Source organism: Hippoglossus hippoglossus, chromosome 8 (assembly GCF_009819705.1).
Source record: "Hippoglossus hippoglossus isolate fHipHip1 chromosome 8, fHipHip1.pri, whole genome shotgun sequence".
Lineage (NCBI taxonomy): Eukaryota > Metazoa > Chordata > Actinopteri > Pleuronectiformes > Pleuronectidae > Hippoglossus > Hippoglossus hippoglossus.
In genome coordinates, this window is record NC_047158.1 from 13,714,674 (window position 1) to 13,732,409 (window position 17,736).

At 44.1% G+C, this 17,736-nt stretch overlaps 1 protein-coding gene and 1 gene segment (V, D, J or C); one reads left to right on the forward strand and one right to left on the reverse strand.

Annotated features, from left to right (window-relative positions):
* Positions 1-94: 94 nt before the first annotated feature.
* LOC117766080 lies at positions 95-588 on the reverse strand. The segment is given in 2 exon segments: positions 95-456; positions 549-588. Coding segments are annotated over 2 exon segments (402 nt in total).
* Positions 589-2,838: 2,250 nt separating this feature from the next.
* The window catches only part of aatka (apoptosis-associated tyrosine kinase a), a 30,258-nt gene continuing 15,360 nt past the window's right edge, over positions 2,839-17,736 (forward strand). The window contains exons 1-3 of the mRNA XM_034593970.1: positions 2,839-3,210; positions 3,363-3,474; positions 15,747-15,880. Coding sequence (XP_034449861.1) covers positions 3,393-3,474; positions 15,747-15,880 — 216 coding nt within the window. The 5' untranslated portion in view covers positions 2,839-3,210; positions 3,363-3,392. The remainder of the gene's footprint in view (positions 3,211-3,362; positions 3,475-15,746; positions 15,881-17,736) is intronic.

Below are 17,736 nucleotides of genomic sequence, written 5' to 3' on the forward strand. Positions count from 1 at the left end.
TATAATCAGAGGTTTCAACTTCTGTGGACAGAGAGCATCACCTGATGGCTTCACAGTCGGTCAACATGTGTCAGCAGGAGAAAAAGCAGAAGTGTTAAGTGAGGAGGTTTTTGTCACAGTGTAAATCACTGTGATACAGTTCATTAGCAGAGTCGTCCCATGTGTACAGTGATAAACAGCAGAGTCTCCCTCCTCCACGTTGTTTATGATCAAACGATAATCTGTTGTCGACTGATGAGTGGATGTGAATTTGGGAGAAGAGAAACCAGAACCATAGGTTGGAGAGCTATCCATGATGAAACTCAGTACATACTGAGGAACTCCTCCTGGAATCTGTTTATACCAGAGCATAATAGCCAGTAACAGTCCCCAGGTTACAGTCCATGGTGACTGTCTCTCCTTTCCTCACGGTCACAACAGGAGGCTTCTGTGTCACCACCGTCACACCACTCACACCTGGAAACAACAAGACCACACAGAGTCAAGAGAAACACACAGACTGATGAATCCAACACGAGGCCGGAGCTGCAGTAAGTCAGCCTCCTTACATGTTAGAGCGGTGATGAGAGTGCAGAGGGTCCCCAGCATGTTGCAGTGTGTGCTGAGAGTGGCCTTGTCACTTGAGAGGGAGATGAGGGTCAGATGAGAGGGTTTGGAGGATGAGGAGAGGAGGTGCTGGAGGAGCAATTTAATACAAACCTGAAACTGAGAGAGGGACAGGAGGAGGAGCTTCAGTTAGATCTATTTGACACTTAGATAATGGTTTTATGTTGATGAATTTCCAAGTGGCAAACATATATATTCCCCCAATTAAATACATCATTAAATCCTTCAGTCAATAATTGAATATCTTCATATAATGTTCTCTGCATATAGGACAGTGTGAATGTTAAGATGAATATAAGAGTTGATTACAGGATCTAAATTGATATTACAGAAACGTTTTGTGTTGGATGTAATATAATGAAGTTGTTCAAGACTTTTCCTTTTAAACTTTGGGATTTCACTGACACCGACCTCTTTGTTCACATGGAGCTACGAGAGAGGAGGCGTGCAGGTGCATCCTGGGAGGGAGGAAAGTGAGTCATGGAGAGACGCTGCCACTAAAAATGCAAACACCTTGATATTAAACCTGGAATTGTCATTTGTGCCGGTGAAGATGTTCTGAACTTATCCACTTGTTACTCTCTGGTGTGTGTTTTTGTGCAGAGTGAGGTGACCAATAATATTTCCAGAATTTGTGATGCCTGAAAAGAAAAGGAACAACTCTCCAGTCAACAGAGTGACTGACCGGATGAGGAGCTGTGGTTAAACTCATGGTTTACTAACCGTCTCACTTCTGCTCATCGTTTCTAAAAGATTTGTCCGAGATCCTACAGATGTCACTCATGCTGGTTTGTGCAACGTTTGAATCTTCACGTTTCTTTGTTTCAGTTGGAGTAACCGGAGATGGGAGATCAATACGTTTTCTGCAACTTAAAATGAGGCATCTATTGCAGGACACAAGCACATGTACAATTTTCTAAATTAATATTCATGAGCTAGGACTGACTAATACTAATCACTGAATCATCAGTTTCCAGTTCAGTGATTTGACTCTGAACCTCCTGATTTACATGAAGCTATATAAAGACAGGAGGCCTTCAGGTGCATCCTGCAGATCAGAGGGGAGTTGAGACATGAGCCCCCCCCCCCGTGCCTTTCTATCAACCATCCAGTGCTGCCTCTAGTGTCCAATCAACATAACTACACTGTGTACTGTATATTTCGTATCCCTTTTCATCAGGTGGTGCAGATTAAACAGCACAATGTGGGTTCAGTCATTTCAAATCCAGATTTTAAATCTATTTAGACGACGTCGACAACCAACGCAGGGAAAATCGAAGCCAATATGAATCAGGCGACGATTAACTTCAATATGAAACAATGCACATTTCATTCTAGTTCATTTGAGATGTACGCACAATGCACAATCTTTCAATGCATCTGGGTCTGTATTGTCATCCTGATAGACGAGACAGAACAACACGTCTTGTTGAGGTATTCTAACACATTGTGCTGTTATTCTATACTGTATATATACACACACACACCAAACAACACACATACACACACACGCACACACACACACACACACACACACACACACACACACACACACACACACACACACACACACACACACTAGCTTTGTCTGCATCATAAGACTTGGGCTGAGATGTTGAACATCTCAAGTGCATATTTCTATGTCTGCAATCGGTTTGCACATGAATCATATTTGTGTTGATAGAGTCCTAACTACTCACTCAATATAATACACCACAAAGCAGGAACATCAACCACTAGAGGTCAGAAAAAGTATACTTTGCATGTGTTACTCTGTAAATGCTTTGTTCAAAATTGTATTTCATTCTATTTTCTCTAATTCTATTCTATAAAAAAATTCACAGATACATTCATTTGACACGGTTCTATTTATTGTATTTGTATGTGTCCTCTTTCAACTTATTTTTAAATTTCCAGAGAGATTATCCTTTGTTTTACCTCTTTTAATTTCTTTACCTCTTTTACTCGACTTTTTTCAATTTTCAATTTTTTTAGATAGATAGATAGATAGATAGATAGATAGATAGATAGATAGATAGATAGATAGATAGATAGATAGATAGAGATCTGACCATGCGTGTGCATAATGTAAGAAAGAAATGTGGCGCAATACGGAAATGAAGAGGAATTTGTTTTCAAAATAAAAAATAAAAGACAGAGCTTTTACTTTGAAGGCTAGGAGCGGAAGCACCTTTACTAACTAATAACTCTTGCTTTCCACTGGTGCAAAATGTCTCGCAGTCTTTCTGAAGCCAACGGACGTTGTTGACCGAAGCATCTCTCTTTTGTTTTTTTTGGAATCAGCTGCTGTGCCAGTGCAGGATAACAATCGGCACGTGAACCGGGTTAAATAGCAAACCCAGGTTTTATTCTGACAGGGACACAGATGGGATATTTCCAAATCCCAGGATTTGATTCGCTCTAAGTGACGGAGAGGACCCAAAGGTGCACTCAACCTGTCTAGTGGGGAGAAGAAGGGGATACTGTTGTTGTTTTCGAAGAAGAAGAAGAATAATAACCCGACAGATGTGCTGAGATGAAAACCACTGCCAACATCTGTTCGAGCTGAAGGTGGAGCGGGGTTTTCGGGGGGCTCTCTGTGAGGTGTGAGGGAATAAGACGCTGCGCATCACTGCTTCTGCTGCAGGTTACTTGAATCTGAAATGACCTGAGTCGGGAATTTATAGCCTTGCCATTGTGTGTGTGTGTGTGTGTGTGTGTGTGTGTGTGTGTGTGTGTTGTGTGTGTGTTTATAGGCTCTTGTCTTCTGCGACGCAGCGAGGAGGATGGTCTTTGCCCTACATGTGATTGTCATGTCTTCGGCATTTTTCAACCCCAGCTTCGCCTTCAGCTCTCACTTTGACACAGGTAAGGATGCAAGTGATGGATGACTGGAATCGGGGCGTTTATCCATTTGCTGCAGACCTGCGTGCAGGTTTTTTTTTTTTTTTGCATGATCAGACTGTTCTCTCCTCTCTGGTGCTCGATGCAAGGCCATACACGGTGTCCTGCCGCTGCAGTATTGTACATGTCATCTATTTTGAGTCTCTAGCAGAAGCATCATCGCCATAACATCAACCACAGTCAGCTCAAACCTCAGATTAGCTCAGATGTGGATGTTTTACACTCACTCAGTCCTTTATGGTGACAAGAGGGTTAAAAGTTGTCCCTGCAGTGAATCTGCACGGTCCCATGTGCACCACTGCAGCTGTGTGTTTGTGTGTGTGTGTGTTCTACATGTATGACCAGGATGTGTGCATCATGGTGACCGACCACAACATCACGGAGGTGACCCACTGTTGTTTGAGGTCTGCGCTACTCTGTGCCCCTTTGGAAGCTGGCGTTCAATCCTCCTCTGGGTGCTGGGGGTGATGCCTGGCAAAGGACAACCCAGGTGCTGCTGCAGTGCTACGGGACCACTGAGCAGGAAAGTCATGGCTGTGCAGCGAGGGCCCTGAAATGGAGCAGAATAAATAACTGTGTGCAAAGAGTAAACAGGATCGAGAGAGTCCCCGGACTGGGCTCAGTGTGCTCAGCATACAAATGACAGTGAGCCCAATGGCTCTCAAGTGTCAGGCTCTATCTCTCCTCACCAGACCGCACACTCTCGCTGATCCTTCTTCTCCCAATTATTCCACCCTCCTCTATTATCTTGTGTCTCTCTTCCTTCTCATTCTGTGTTTTTAGTGTGTGCTGCTTCTTAGTCACTGACAGTGGCTTCCTTTTGAAAGTCAAATTGGTTATTTGCCATGTGTTAAGATGTCCTTGTGCATTGCAACATTATGCAATATGAAATAAGAGATATCTGAGGCCCTTTATTATGTAAAGCAAAGTACAAGACACTATTATTCTCTCGTTTAAGATGTTCTGTAAAACAAACATAGGGTGTTGGTGTTTAGATATTTATTCTGAGAGCAGCTTCTCACGGTTGACTGTGTAGTGGATGCGGATCCGGCCATCTCTGGTCCTGTGCAGTGAAATATGACACAAACCTATGAGAGATCTGTTAATTTGAGGCAAGATAATTGTTTCTCAGTGGAATTGTGGGTCAAAATGCCGGCTAACTGTGGCTCTTCTGGGCATCTCCTAATTTAATTGTTTGGGTATTATTCCTGGCAGGGATCATAGGTTTGGAACATTTCCCCTCAGGAATGTGCAGTGAAACGTTCATATTTTCTTTCTGAGGGACTCAGAGTCCCAGGGACATTTCAGGATGGACTCTGGCAGCAAGTACATCACTACATGAAGCCGGAGTAGACAATGCAAATCGCCAAACGCTGTCATAATTATCTTGATTTTTCCATAAGAATAGCACCCCACCAGTGATCCTGTACCTTTTCCCGTAATTGGACTGAGAATCAATGTTGCCTAGGTGATGGAGGGGGGCGTGTGGAGAGGAACCAATCATTCTCATGGCCAGTGCTAAGGACAGAGAACTGCTAGAGTCCCTTCAAGAGGATGAACAGCAGTCAGTCAGCTGTAGCTGCTGAACAGGCTGTCCTCATATTTTGCAACCAAAAGCAGGGTTAAAAATAAAAAGCACCACCGACGTTACACAATTCCACCGTTTTGGATTTAGCAAACTCTTTAATTAAACATGAAGTTCTGTCCCGTGTTCTGCTGAATTGAGCAAATCTCACAGTCAGACTGGGTCTGAACTGTAACGTCCACTCAAGTCATCGTGCACAGCCGCACTTCCTCCCTATGCCTCGGGGTATGTAGGAACATAGTGTGCTCCACCTCTGCACACAGTCACACATAAACAAACACATACCAAGGCAGAGGAAAACCACCATGGGGCCACTCCGTCATCACATTGCGCGGCATTATAGCAGTTGGTGGAGGGGACGGACACACCATAGCAGGACTCCTGACTACAAATCATCCTTGGGGGAAACCACAGCCCAGCGTGTGTGGCAACTACTGCAACCAGCACCTGGCATACTACTGCTTCAGCACCACGGAGAGCTCTCCCAGCAGGCGAGCAGATCTCATCGTGGTAAGGGGAGTTGTTAAAAAAAAAATCAAATTAAAAAAAGCTGCATTCTCCGTGCAGACTTAATATGCAACACAACAGAAGACAGACTCAACGGGATGACAACACACCAACAATCTTTCAGCAGTGTCTTTTGATTCCTGGAGGGGGCAGTGTTATGGACAGTACCTTGATGTGGGCAGAAAATAACACAGGGTTTTTCATAACATATTGCATAAAATTCACATTCCACATGCAGGAAATGTGTCTGCAGTGTCCTGTCCATGTGCATGTGAGGACACATGCGCATGTGTCCTCACGTGCACATGGACAGGACACTGCAGGCTTTAACCAAGGTGATAGTGATGCAGTAGGGGAAAGATGTAAAGAAAATAGCATCTTGACTTGCTCTTAGGGCTCCTCCCACTGACTGGGTCATTTGATTATTTATCTCTCCCCGTGTAACACCAAGCTTTTTAGTTACATAAGTCTGCCTCTGGGGGAACTAGGAAAAGAATGAAGTGGATTTGAGCAGTCAAGGGGAACCATCTACGTCTCCTTCATGTGCGCGCTTGTGTGATGATGTGGGGGATGTGGGTTTATTGGTGTCACACTCGTTGAAGGCCTGTGTGTGCGCTCGGTTTGTTTTTGAGAGGGACTCGTGCAGTATTTAATTTGTCACCAAGCTCTCCATCACTCCTGGTTGAATCTCTTGTAAATGCCAGAGAGCCATTTAGCAACACCTCAAGTGGTCGTCAAAGGTATAGTGGAGATATTTAGGAAGCACGGTTCAAGTGTAGCAGATGGATTCTAAGGATGTTTTATGGTACTAATAAAAAAGATAGACGAGCAAAGATCATGTAAGCATTGTCTTGTGTTCAGGAAGACAGCTCCGAGCAGACATGGGGGTGGAAAATGAGTTGTGTGGATTCACTGCATCTGTATTAGTGGGAGTATGTGCTCAACAACATGGGAGGAATAATGACCGCATGGTAGCCTGCATAACTCACACTTACTTGTCTGCTCTGATATTTTGCAACACACACACACACACACACACACACACACACACACACACACACACACAGCTTTGTCTGCATCATAAGACTTGCGTATAAGACTTGCATATTTCTATGTCTGCAATCGGTTTGCACATGCATCTTATTTGTGTTGATAGAGTCCTAAACTCACATGGGGTTCAAACACTTCTTGCTGGAATGTGTATGTGTGTAAAAATACAGATGCATAATCTTTTTTTTTTTTACAAAATCAGCGTTTAACTTTGTGACTGTGGTTTTTACTCAGTCCAGATTTAACTGAAAATATAAAACCATAAACCTTTAAGTGACTGCATCTAGAAGTGTGTTACCTGTCCATTTCATCGTACTAGGTGGGTAATAGTTTTCAACTCTTCCCAAAAGGAAGTCAAATCACGGGAGTGCTTCTCCTAACTTTGCTGCTGCTAGCGTTAGCCGTAAGGTGGTGTAGCTTTAGATGGTTATGCACAGTGCTGGAATTGTTGTATTTTAGTGCATCCTTACTGCAGCTGACTGTTTCATCTGCTCTGGTAAAGTATTTACGTGTTGTTGATTTCAGTGGAGCATCTGAATCTACATGGTTGGTACATCCGGATCTGTTTCCCGGCTCTTGCTCTTGCTGCACGTCTGGTGCTTCAGCGCCCACACTGCAATGTTAAATTCACATATAAACAACTGCTTGTCAATAACAACTGTGCTGCATATCTGCTATAGGTGCCTCTGCCTTTGCTTTATTACTGCGCCGTGCTAAACCCCCAGATTAAAAACTGGTCTAAAACGATGCACTCGAGTAGTCTTTGAAACCCCTACTCGGTTGCAGAGATCTGTCAACATTAACTGTCCCTTTGAGAAAAATGGATGTAAATGCAACCTTCCGGTGTGTTAAAGACTCCGCATGTGTTAACATTTCTCTGTCACCAGTTAATTAACTGTGGGGATTGGCCACTAAATGGTTAAAATGATAGATCCCTCCCACAGGATTCGTAGTGCAGGTCCTTGTCAAAATGTAAATAACTGTGTTGCTTCCTGTTGCAGAGAGGATTCTTCAATCCTCAGTCGTGCTGCCTGCTGTACTTGACTCAAGAGGATAAACAAGCTTTCATTCCGTTTATTCCTTTAACCATCTGGTTGCCAGCGTGACAGCCAATGAGCGGCTTTGGTTCCATTTGTGCAGAACGGCAACAGATTCTCTTTGTGCTTCATAATAATCACTGACCAACAGAGGTGGCCGGCCTCCTCTGCAATGATCTATTCCCACGTTAATCATAATAATACCTCAGATGCATGAATTATTGATGCAAAATACCACAGCTAGCACCTTTACATGCAGCATACCGGTTTAGCAGTCACATAATCCGTTAAATTGTCTGTAAACATCTGTCTGTCACAAAGTTGATAGCTCTTTATTCCAGCAGCGTGCCCTTGCCAGGGCTGTCAGGGGACGGGCATGACGGGTCCGTAATGCTGATCCATGGTGGTCCTCCTGGGCTCTCATTCCCAGTTAATGACAGTTATCATGGCTCTCTGCAGGCCGGTGCGTCCCTCTGCCATCTGCAGTCATTCACAGAGAGCGTGACTCAGGAAGGGCAGAAAGGATGTAAATTTGTGGAGGATACCGTACCCTGCCATTAATTATGTCATGCTGTTCCCTCGGCTGTCAGCCCTTCCTGAGACTGACATATCCACGCACGTGTGTTTGCCTCCTCTCGCTTTCAATGCGTGCACTCCTCTTGTTTTTTTTCCGAACCTCACAACTGCTGCATTAATGTTCTTTTCCTCTCTCCCTCCTGTCCTAACTCTCCCCTCTCCGTGCAGACTGTAACAGAGGGTTTCTGTTGGACGTTTCACCCTCTTGGGAAGCCAGGCTGTGTCAGAGCAAGGCCTACTTCTCCCTAAATGCAGCCCACTGACCCCCAGGGGCTTTCGAGCAAGAGTAGGATAAAACCCTAGAGCCACTCTGCGTCCCTTAACGCTGACACATCGAGCGAGTCTTTTAAAACAGACACTCAAATTACATCTTAACACCAAATGTGAGTTCACCACTTGAGCCAATGACTTATCCACATGGATTGTCCTTTTAAGTTACACGTGCACTAAAGCAGTGGAGAATCAATATCTACATCCATGCAACTCCCCGTCAATTACGTAAAACTTCTTATTCAGCTAAGCCAAATTTCATCATTCTTTATGTGTTGATGGCTGCACCTCTTGTCATACCACTAGAGTTTCACTAGAGCTTTGCAGGTGATAATGTATGTAAAGAGCTGCTCTGCTTGTGCCTCTTCAAACGACCTGTATTCAAACCTAAAGCTCATATTTCTCCACTGTCTCTATCTGTCCTCTCCTGCCTGCTGTATCCTAAGCACTTCCCCACCTCCCTCTCCACTCTTGGATATATATATGTGTGTGTGTAGTTGTTGTTGTTGTTGTTGGAAACCACTTGGTGCAGCCCTAACAGGGCAGAGCTTGTTTGCCCCTGCAGCACTGTCCTAAATGTAAACGTAAGCCCAGTGAGATTTGGGGACTTTTTCTCTTTCTGCTGCTCCTGCCGTCTCTCATTATGTGGCTCTCTCTTCCTTTCTTTCCTCCTTGTGATTTGTCACAGATTTTCGAAGCTAAACAATCGGACGCATCAAGAGGAGGTGGAAGAATTGTGGATCCCTAAATTATGGCAGCAGCTATGTGGTCATTTTCGCAGGCCAGCTTATTCTTCCTAACGCACACAAAGGTCGGCCTGCGTGGCTGCTGACCACAAATCAACCTTTAGACTTTTACCCAACACATTAGTTGCATTATGTATTCCTCACTTTGATCCACTTTATTGAATACTAATTGCGGTTCAAGCTGAATCTCACCCCGTCTCTTTGTCTCCACCTCACAGGATGATTTGATTGCAGTGGTGTGTAGTTTGGCACGGTGCCCGCCCTGCAGCACTGTCACCACTTGGTCCCTCGGACAAAAACATGAGCTGATGTGCGTGTGCATTTGTAGCATGTATGGCAACCATACCAGCAAGAAAGGGATGGAGGGAAGTAAGAAGAGACGGAAGAGGAGAGTGTAGAGGGGGGAGAACGCAGTATCTCAGAGGGAGGCAGACATTTAATTCTGTCTCTCTGTGATGTGTCAGAGCTCCGTCTCGTTGACTTTGTCGAAGGGTTGCTGCTGTCAGGAGCAAAAACAAGCCGACTATTCTCAGTTACCACGGAAACCCCTGAGTTATCTTATGCAGCCCAAGTGCAACACCTTGACCATGCTTTCTGCGTGGGTGCGTGTTCTTGTGTTAGCGTGCGAATATGAACACACGGCTCGGCCCCGGCCTTGTAATGGCCGATTGTGGGAGGATAACGTCCATATTTTCTCTCCTCGCCCTGTTTGTCCTCTGTCCCTCTCCTGCTCGTGTCCATTCCGAGCCGAATAGTTGAATGCACGATGAGCGCTATTACGTATTAGCAGGTAGTTACGAACTGGCATCAGTAGAACCGCTGTTTAGTTGCTTCAGCTGCACAGCAACAGAGAGCTCTACCTCAGTGGTGCATGCTTTATTTATGATCCACCATGAAAAGCTCAGCGGCTGTGCTTAACACACCACATTCTCATTTCGTACACACACACACACACGCACACACACACACACACACACACACACACACACACACACACACACACACAACACACACACACATTCTATTCTTGCATTTACATGGTGAGCATTTGACTGCTGTGTGGAGGAAGCGTACACTCTGCCATTACAGCAATGGTTTTGTCCATTATTTAGTTTCATGTCGTAAACCTGCATTATCTGGCTTTTTTCTGTGGCACTGAAGCGGTCAGCAAATTCTTTTCTGCCACTGATGAGTTGGAATGTGTGTTCCTCTGCCCACACTGGTGTTTTGTGTGGCCGTCGTCTGAATGATCAATGCCAGACGTCATCAATCCCAACTGGAAAAGTTAGGTATTTTAACTTTATTTGTACCCGTAGGTAGATTTGTTTTGCAGCAAAAAAAGAGGAGGCATCCATCCAAACACAATTCAAAATTATAACACACTGACAGAAGACAAGACCACAAGATCCATGACAAAAGGTGCTCAAATGCTTCGCTATCAATAGAAGATTGGATTAGTCACAGGTTAGTTGAGAGAAACTGAGCTCGGTTTGGAGTGAAATGGCCTACTTGACTAGAATGGCACTCAGTAGAGTCCAACAGTCCCCTTATAAATTGATATTCATCAGATCAAGATATTTCCTTTGTTTGGATCTGCACCAAATTGCACAAAAAAAATCACTCTGCTAAACATGCCCTATTTCTTTCATCCCGAACTATGAATAACCTCATGAGAAATCAATGCAAATGTTTAAAAAAACGACCTCACGATCTCACAATGCTAAAGAAATAAAACAATCCCGGTTCTGCCCCCTGATCCAGATCCTCACCAACATTTAATGGGTTCTTCCTTGAGTCGTGCCCCACTCCTCCATACAATTGTTTGGAGATTGGTTGCATATTTTTTGTGTGACAAACAACAAAGGCAAAAATGGCACTCAGTGATTGTATACCCCCCCCCCCCCCCCCCCCCCCGCCAAGGCCCAAAGGTCCTCTTAAATTCAATCAAGCTGCACCAAATTTTACACACACAAATACCAGTGCCAAATGCCCCATTCCGGATCTGCACCAAAAGTTTTGTGGAAATCCGTCCTCTGGTTTTTGCTTAATCTTGCGAACTAACAGATAAAGAAACGCAGATGAAAATATAACCTCCTGGGTGGAAGCTTATTCATAAGTCTTATCTTATTAGTCTAGAAATATAAAGCAGTAGCGCCTCCTCGTTCATTCTTCAAGTTTGGACACCAACCGATTTTTTTCCTCCCTCTCTCTGGCTCTCACTGTGTCCTATACTGATTTCAGGGATGAGTTGTGGGGGTGGCAGGGCGACTCCATCGCTCTCCCCTCCCGTCTGTCAGGACATGGCTCATCTTCCCCCAGTCTTTTTAATAAAGCGGGTATGAGCCCAGCTTAAAGTGCTTTGTTTTCATTTCGCCATGCAGCTGGTGAAATAATGTGTGCTTCTCAAATATTTATGGAGCACCCCGGGGTCGCCTCTCTCTCTCTCTCTCTCTCACAGTTTCTCAGAGAGAGAAGGAGATGGATTCTTCAAATATTGCATGTATTTTCTTCTGGGTGACCAGTTTAGACTGTCTGGCAGTGAACGGTGATTAAAAACTCCAATATGAAGTGAAGGCCAGCTGCCAATGACAGGGAGATGTAATAAACAAAGGTTGACCAACAATTGCATCATACACAAAGAAATAAAAGAACTATGAAGATAAATGGAGCAAGATGAAGACTGTCCACCCTCCATTTATAAATCCATTTTCAAACTGCTCATCTTGGGCAGAGTCACAGCCAAGCGCCCTTTGTTCATTCAACTTTCTCCACCCGGCCGATCATGCACTCATGCACGTCCACTAATTCCAACGCACTGAAGCTTAAAAGGCTTTTTTTGTTTTGGATCTGAACGCCTCAGTCAGGCTGTGTTGAAACCACCACATTGTCACCAACCTGTCACCTCCCAGAGCTCAGCTGCACCTGGACCACACCTGTAAGAGGTGGCACAGCGTGTACGTGCACATGTGGATCTTATGAATGCAAACACAGGTTTTACCAGGAATATAGAAGAACAAATTGCCCCCTCATACTACTTTACGAAAAAGTAATTTGCTTTCTCCTGCAATTCTCCGGAGGGGCTGTACGTGAGAACGCCAGTGAGAGGCTCTGGATATTCTGCAGCCGCCGAGTAAATACTCTGGATAATGTCCGAATGAGCCCATGTGAGAAATGAGCTGGAGATCCTGAGGTGGATTCACGGTGAGCGAGGGCGTGTTGATGAGGTTTCTAACGTGACAAAAAAAAACCTAAAAGAATACAAATATCTCAGGATGAAAAAAATTAAAAAGCAAAGCCAACTTAGAGTGGTTCGGGAACTTCCTTGACTAATCCATTAAGTGTAAAAAGAGTAAAAAGCTGATCCAGGCCTGAATTCACCATCTGCTTCAAGCAGAGGCCTGAGCTCGACAGTGACCTCGGCCTCAGGCTCGGTAACTTTTCACGGTAGTCAGCTCACGGAGATGAATGAGGTTTTTTTGGTGAGAATGTGACCAACGGGAGGAAGTGGACAGGATCTCGTACTTCCTATCTCTCATGTTGAAAACTTCCACATGTGTTTTCTGAATTCTCTGGTGAAACATGTTTGCAGGAGAGGCAGTACTTAGTGATGGCAAACAGAAACCTTGAAACATTGATTGGCCTCAGGTCTTGTGCCTCCCCACAGTCCACCTACTGGTCTCCTCCAGAAATGACAACATGTGTATTTTATGTCGTGTCCTTCAGCGAGCTCTGAGTCGCCATGCCCTCTGATTCAGCATGTGTCATCACTGTCTCCAGCACCATCTGCACAGTGTACTCACACCCTTCCATTTATATATCCTTAGATTTAATAAACAATTCTCAATAAGATTTAAATGCAGCAGATTATTATAATATAATATAATATAATTATAAATTTTTTTTTACTTATTTACGCAGCTTATAGCTTTTCTTTTCAAGATTGTTTTAAGCTGTACTGCACATTGCTGTTGGTTTTATTACTCTGCTGCGTGACCAGAATGTCGTAAGGAGTGAATAAGAGCAGTGAATGTTCATATTTAAAGGAAAGCAAATGTGATGTCGCCGCTGCGGGCTCTGTGTGTCGCGGTATGTGATGGATCTAGAAAGGCCACAGCTTGGTTTAGCTTTGTAATCTCTTTCTTTTCCACTTCACAGACACTATATGCAGACACACACACACACACACTTTCTCTACCACAAGCTGTCACTGCATAGTACAGGCAAATATGGGCAGTGAGTCCCAGTGGATGAGGCATCAGCAAAAAATGTTTTCTTCCACGAGAAGGAGGGGAAAGGATGAGGTTCCCCACACTGTAAAAGCCAATCGACTAATATATGTTGGCAAGGCGAGGTTGTTACTATGGAGATGGATGCATCAGTGCCCCCACACACACACACACACACACACACACACACACACACACACACACACACACACACACACACACACACACACACACACACACACACACACACACACACACACACGCATGCTGTATTTCTTAAACCAGACCTCAAGCAGGAACCTGGATGTATTGTGGGTCTGTTTGCATGCTCCATCTGTGAGTGCAAGCGTGAGCGTCGGCTTTGTGGCCGTGACCTGAGGGTGGAGCTTTGGCTGGAGCGGTGCTGTTTTGTGTTCCCCACAGCCAAATGAGCCAGGACCACCAGATCTCACTCGGTGAGCTGGAAAAGTGCTCGCACACAAGCCTCACGGACCCCAACCCTGAGTCGCACCAGTCAGCGCTGGAGACCTGTGAGAGACGGCAATGAAGGGAATTCTGAAATGAGAACAAATGCCAGTCGTATACTTTATCAGGGTATGATGTGTTTACAGTACACCTAGAAAGAGCAACTGCAGGTCTGGTAAAAAAAATTGATGACAAATGGGGGAGTTCTGTCAGATTGATAAGGCTAATGATGAAAAAGACGTTTAAAATACTTTGTTTCTGTTTTATTTTTCCAAGAATACATGCTGGTCTCAGGTGAATACATCAGATTCATTACAACGTGGGGAAATTAGAAATAATACTGTCTGAGGCGAAGAGGCAAAGATCTTATTCAGAACGTTCCAAGCGTTGGAGAAAAATGGAGCGACGCTTGCAAGCTAGTTCAGGCAGTCAACTCCAGACATTCCTCCCTCTCCGCAATCCGTTATCACACACACCCTCCCGATCTCGCGGCCTATTTAAGCTGCAACGATTTCTCATCTCTCCTTCTGCTTGTCAATGCCTCTGCTGCCTATCGCTGCCTGTTGATTCAGCCCCTCCACCAGCCCAGCATCCACCTGGAGGCTCCAACAGGGGGCTAAAGATATTTGCACATTACTCCCCATTATTTTCTCATAACCATATCTGGGGAAGTGATCAAATCAGAGCCTAGACGCCTAAACCCTAACTATGTTCTGCTGCTGCAATAAAAATTGTAACTGTGGGTTGTTTGAATGAAATATCCAAATGTTACAACTTATTCAAAGAAAAGAACTTCTAATGACTTCGTATTATAACTGATTTAACCCATGCATATAAGTTCAGGTGTCCTGTTAAAACAGCTGTATGTTATTTCCATTGATCGTGAGATAAATGAGACTTTTCAAACTCGGGGCATGGAGTTTGAAAGAGTTGGTGGGCCTTTATCAGGTCAGCATTTGTTCTTTGAAAGCTACAGGTGAACCTATGATCGGTTAAAGATGAATGCGGTTCATGTGGGTGTGAAGGAAAAGGGATAGATTAGGGGATGAATGTGTTTAAGTACAGGGTGACATTGATGGATATTGCAAGTAAATTGTGTCTGTGGTTGTTATCTGTCCCTTCCAACATGCCCTGAGTTTCTTTCAGTCGCTCAGACAAACAGAATGAAATCAGATGTTGTGGAGTTGCTCTAAACCCTGACATCTGGATCCTCTGGCCTGTCCTCAATTTCTTTTCAGCCTAAAAGACAAACTTGACACGCGTGCTCCACATTCGCACACAGGGAGACAATGACCGGTTGTGAAAAATGTTCACAAAGTAGAAATAATTGCACACAGCCACTATCATCCATGTGTCTGTGTTCCATTGTTCATTGGTCACAGAGCCACACTTAGCATTTCTCAGAAACACTGTGGATGAATCTGACAGGAAAAAATAAATAAAAAGCTAATTATAGATCCGCAGCACATATTTCCATTCATCACGGCTGTTTACATGGAAACGGAATGTTACACATACTGAGTAGTAACTACTGTAATTAAGCTACAGGAGCCTCTTTGCTATTCAGACTCTATAAACATGAGAAGGAGACAGAAGAGGATACTAATGGTGTGTCTCATGCTGCTGTCATCAAGCTGCCAATCAGAAGGGCACAAATCATCTGTGTGTGTGTACAAATCACCTCCATCTCGATTTTGATTGTAATTTCCTGTATGACCCAGCAGTTTGCCGTCTCCACCCTCTGTAACTCTGGCGTTAATTTCTATTGTTGCAGATGGGGCTCCGCTGAGCGAGCTGTCATGGCCTTCATCACTGGCAGTGGTAGCTGTCTCCTTCTCTGGCCTCTTCACCTTCGTCTTCCTCATGCTGGCCTGCCTCTGCTGCAAGAAGGGAGACATGGGCTTCAAGGTGAGCTCAGGGCTGCCCCCTGCTGGTTCCCCGGGTGAGGGGAGCACAGACTTTTGTTTACAGATGATGCATCAGGATCCTCACAAACAATGTGTTAACAAAACTTGTTGTTGTGTGATTGAATTTAAAGCGAAGGTATCCATAATTTTTTTTTTCTGCTGCTCTAAAACAATGTGCCAGTTTTAGTTAATACAATATAATTATTTTTGTTGAATATACTCAATTACATAAGTTAAAGCATCCTAACCTATTGAGTTGATTTCTGTTGATGACTTTATTCAATTGAATTTATTTTCATTTATTTCATTTATGAAATATAGTTATATTTTATGATATAACTCAACTCTATTAAGTTAATTTGATTTAATACATTTATTTGACATTATTAAATTGATCTTGACATCTAGGGGGAACATTTCTGCCCCATATTTGTTGTAGTGAAATCTATTTGCATTCGTGGTGTACCCCAATTATTTTGCAGATTTTTTTCTCGGTCTAACAGAATCATTGTTTTGTGTTGAAATATATAAAAAAGCCCAAAGTTTTCATATTGTGAAAGAATTTTTGTGTCTTTAGAAAACCTCTGATCTTCACATTAGAGAAGCTAGAATGAGACACAATTTTGGAAGCAAAAATCACTAAAACAATTCACCGATTCTCAGGGAGGGGCTGGACATTTTCTCTCTGTGTATGGGGCTTTCTCCAGTTACCCTCCTCCAGCCCAATGTCCGCTGAGATTGGCTCCGAGTTAATAGTTGGATGGATGATTTTCAAGGACTCCCTGGAGGCATCACAATTGTAAAATTATAGGTACTTCAGTGCTGATCAGCCCACTTTTCTAATCTAAATATTTTGCTGAGAACTGTTGCCTCGTTGTATAAAGTAAATGATGCAATGAAACACTCCTACCCACCCAAGGCTGGCACACATTGTCTCCGTGTTGCCTTCAGCTGCCAGCATGACTCAGCCACGCCGTGTCGAACATCAGCGATGAAGTGAGCGGCTGATGAGGGCTAACGGAGACTGACAGAGGCAGGGGGCAAACGGAGAGGAGGGGAGAAACTCAAGAGCCTCGACTCTCCCACTAACAGGCTGCTCGTTGGATAGAATCAGCATCAAAAACGTTTCTCAATTCCGCTCGTGCATTTTAACGTTACTTACTCGGATAAATGGATAAATTACTGCCCCGACTGAACAGCAGCCTTCTGTTAAGATCCCTTATGCAGATCATTTGGCGAGAATGAAGACCGTGTTTGGCTTTTTTGTTGTTCGTTAGAAAGATGCAAAAAGCAGAAGGATGGTGCAGGAGAGAGAATGAGAGCAGAGCCTCTCGTTTCTCGTTTAGAGTGGTGAGCGACAGGCCTGCGCTCCAGAGTTCATCATGAACGGTGAGAACAGCCTGTGGTAGGTACACGCTGCAGGGGCAAATGTGTGACTAATGAGCACAGCATAGAGAGGCACCGTGAACAAATTCTGGACTTTCGGGACTTTTCTTTTTCTGTGTTTGCATGTGTGTGTGTCTTTCCCAAACCAGGTTGCATTTGCTAAAAGTGTGTAGTGTATTAATAACCTGCAGGAACAGTGGGAGGTTAGATGTGGGTCTGCTTTCCATTTACTTTGAAAGGACTTGTGACAGGAGGGGCGCTCCAACTGTAAAAAGCATCAGACAACAATTAATTCACTTTGTCAACCGTGGCCCATGCTGGTTCACTGTGCCGCCCGGCTGAGCTGGTTCTAGGAAAAGAGGCGGGTATCTTTATTACAAGAATCAATTTTAAGTCTCTGCCTTTTGCCACGCCACTCTAAAAATCAATAGGCAAGGTCAGTAGGCAAGTGTTTCCTCAGATGATTAGCTC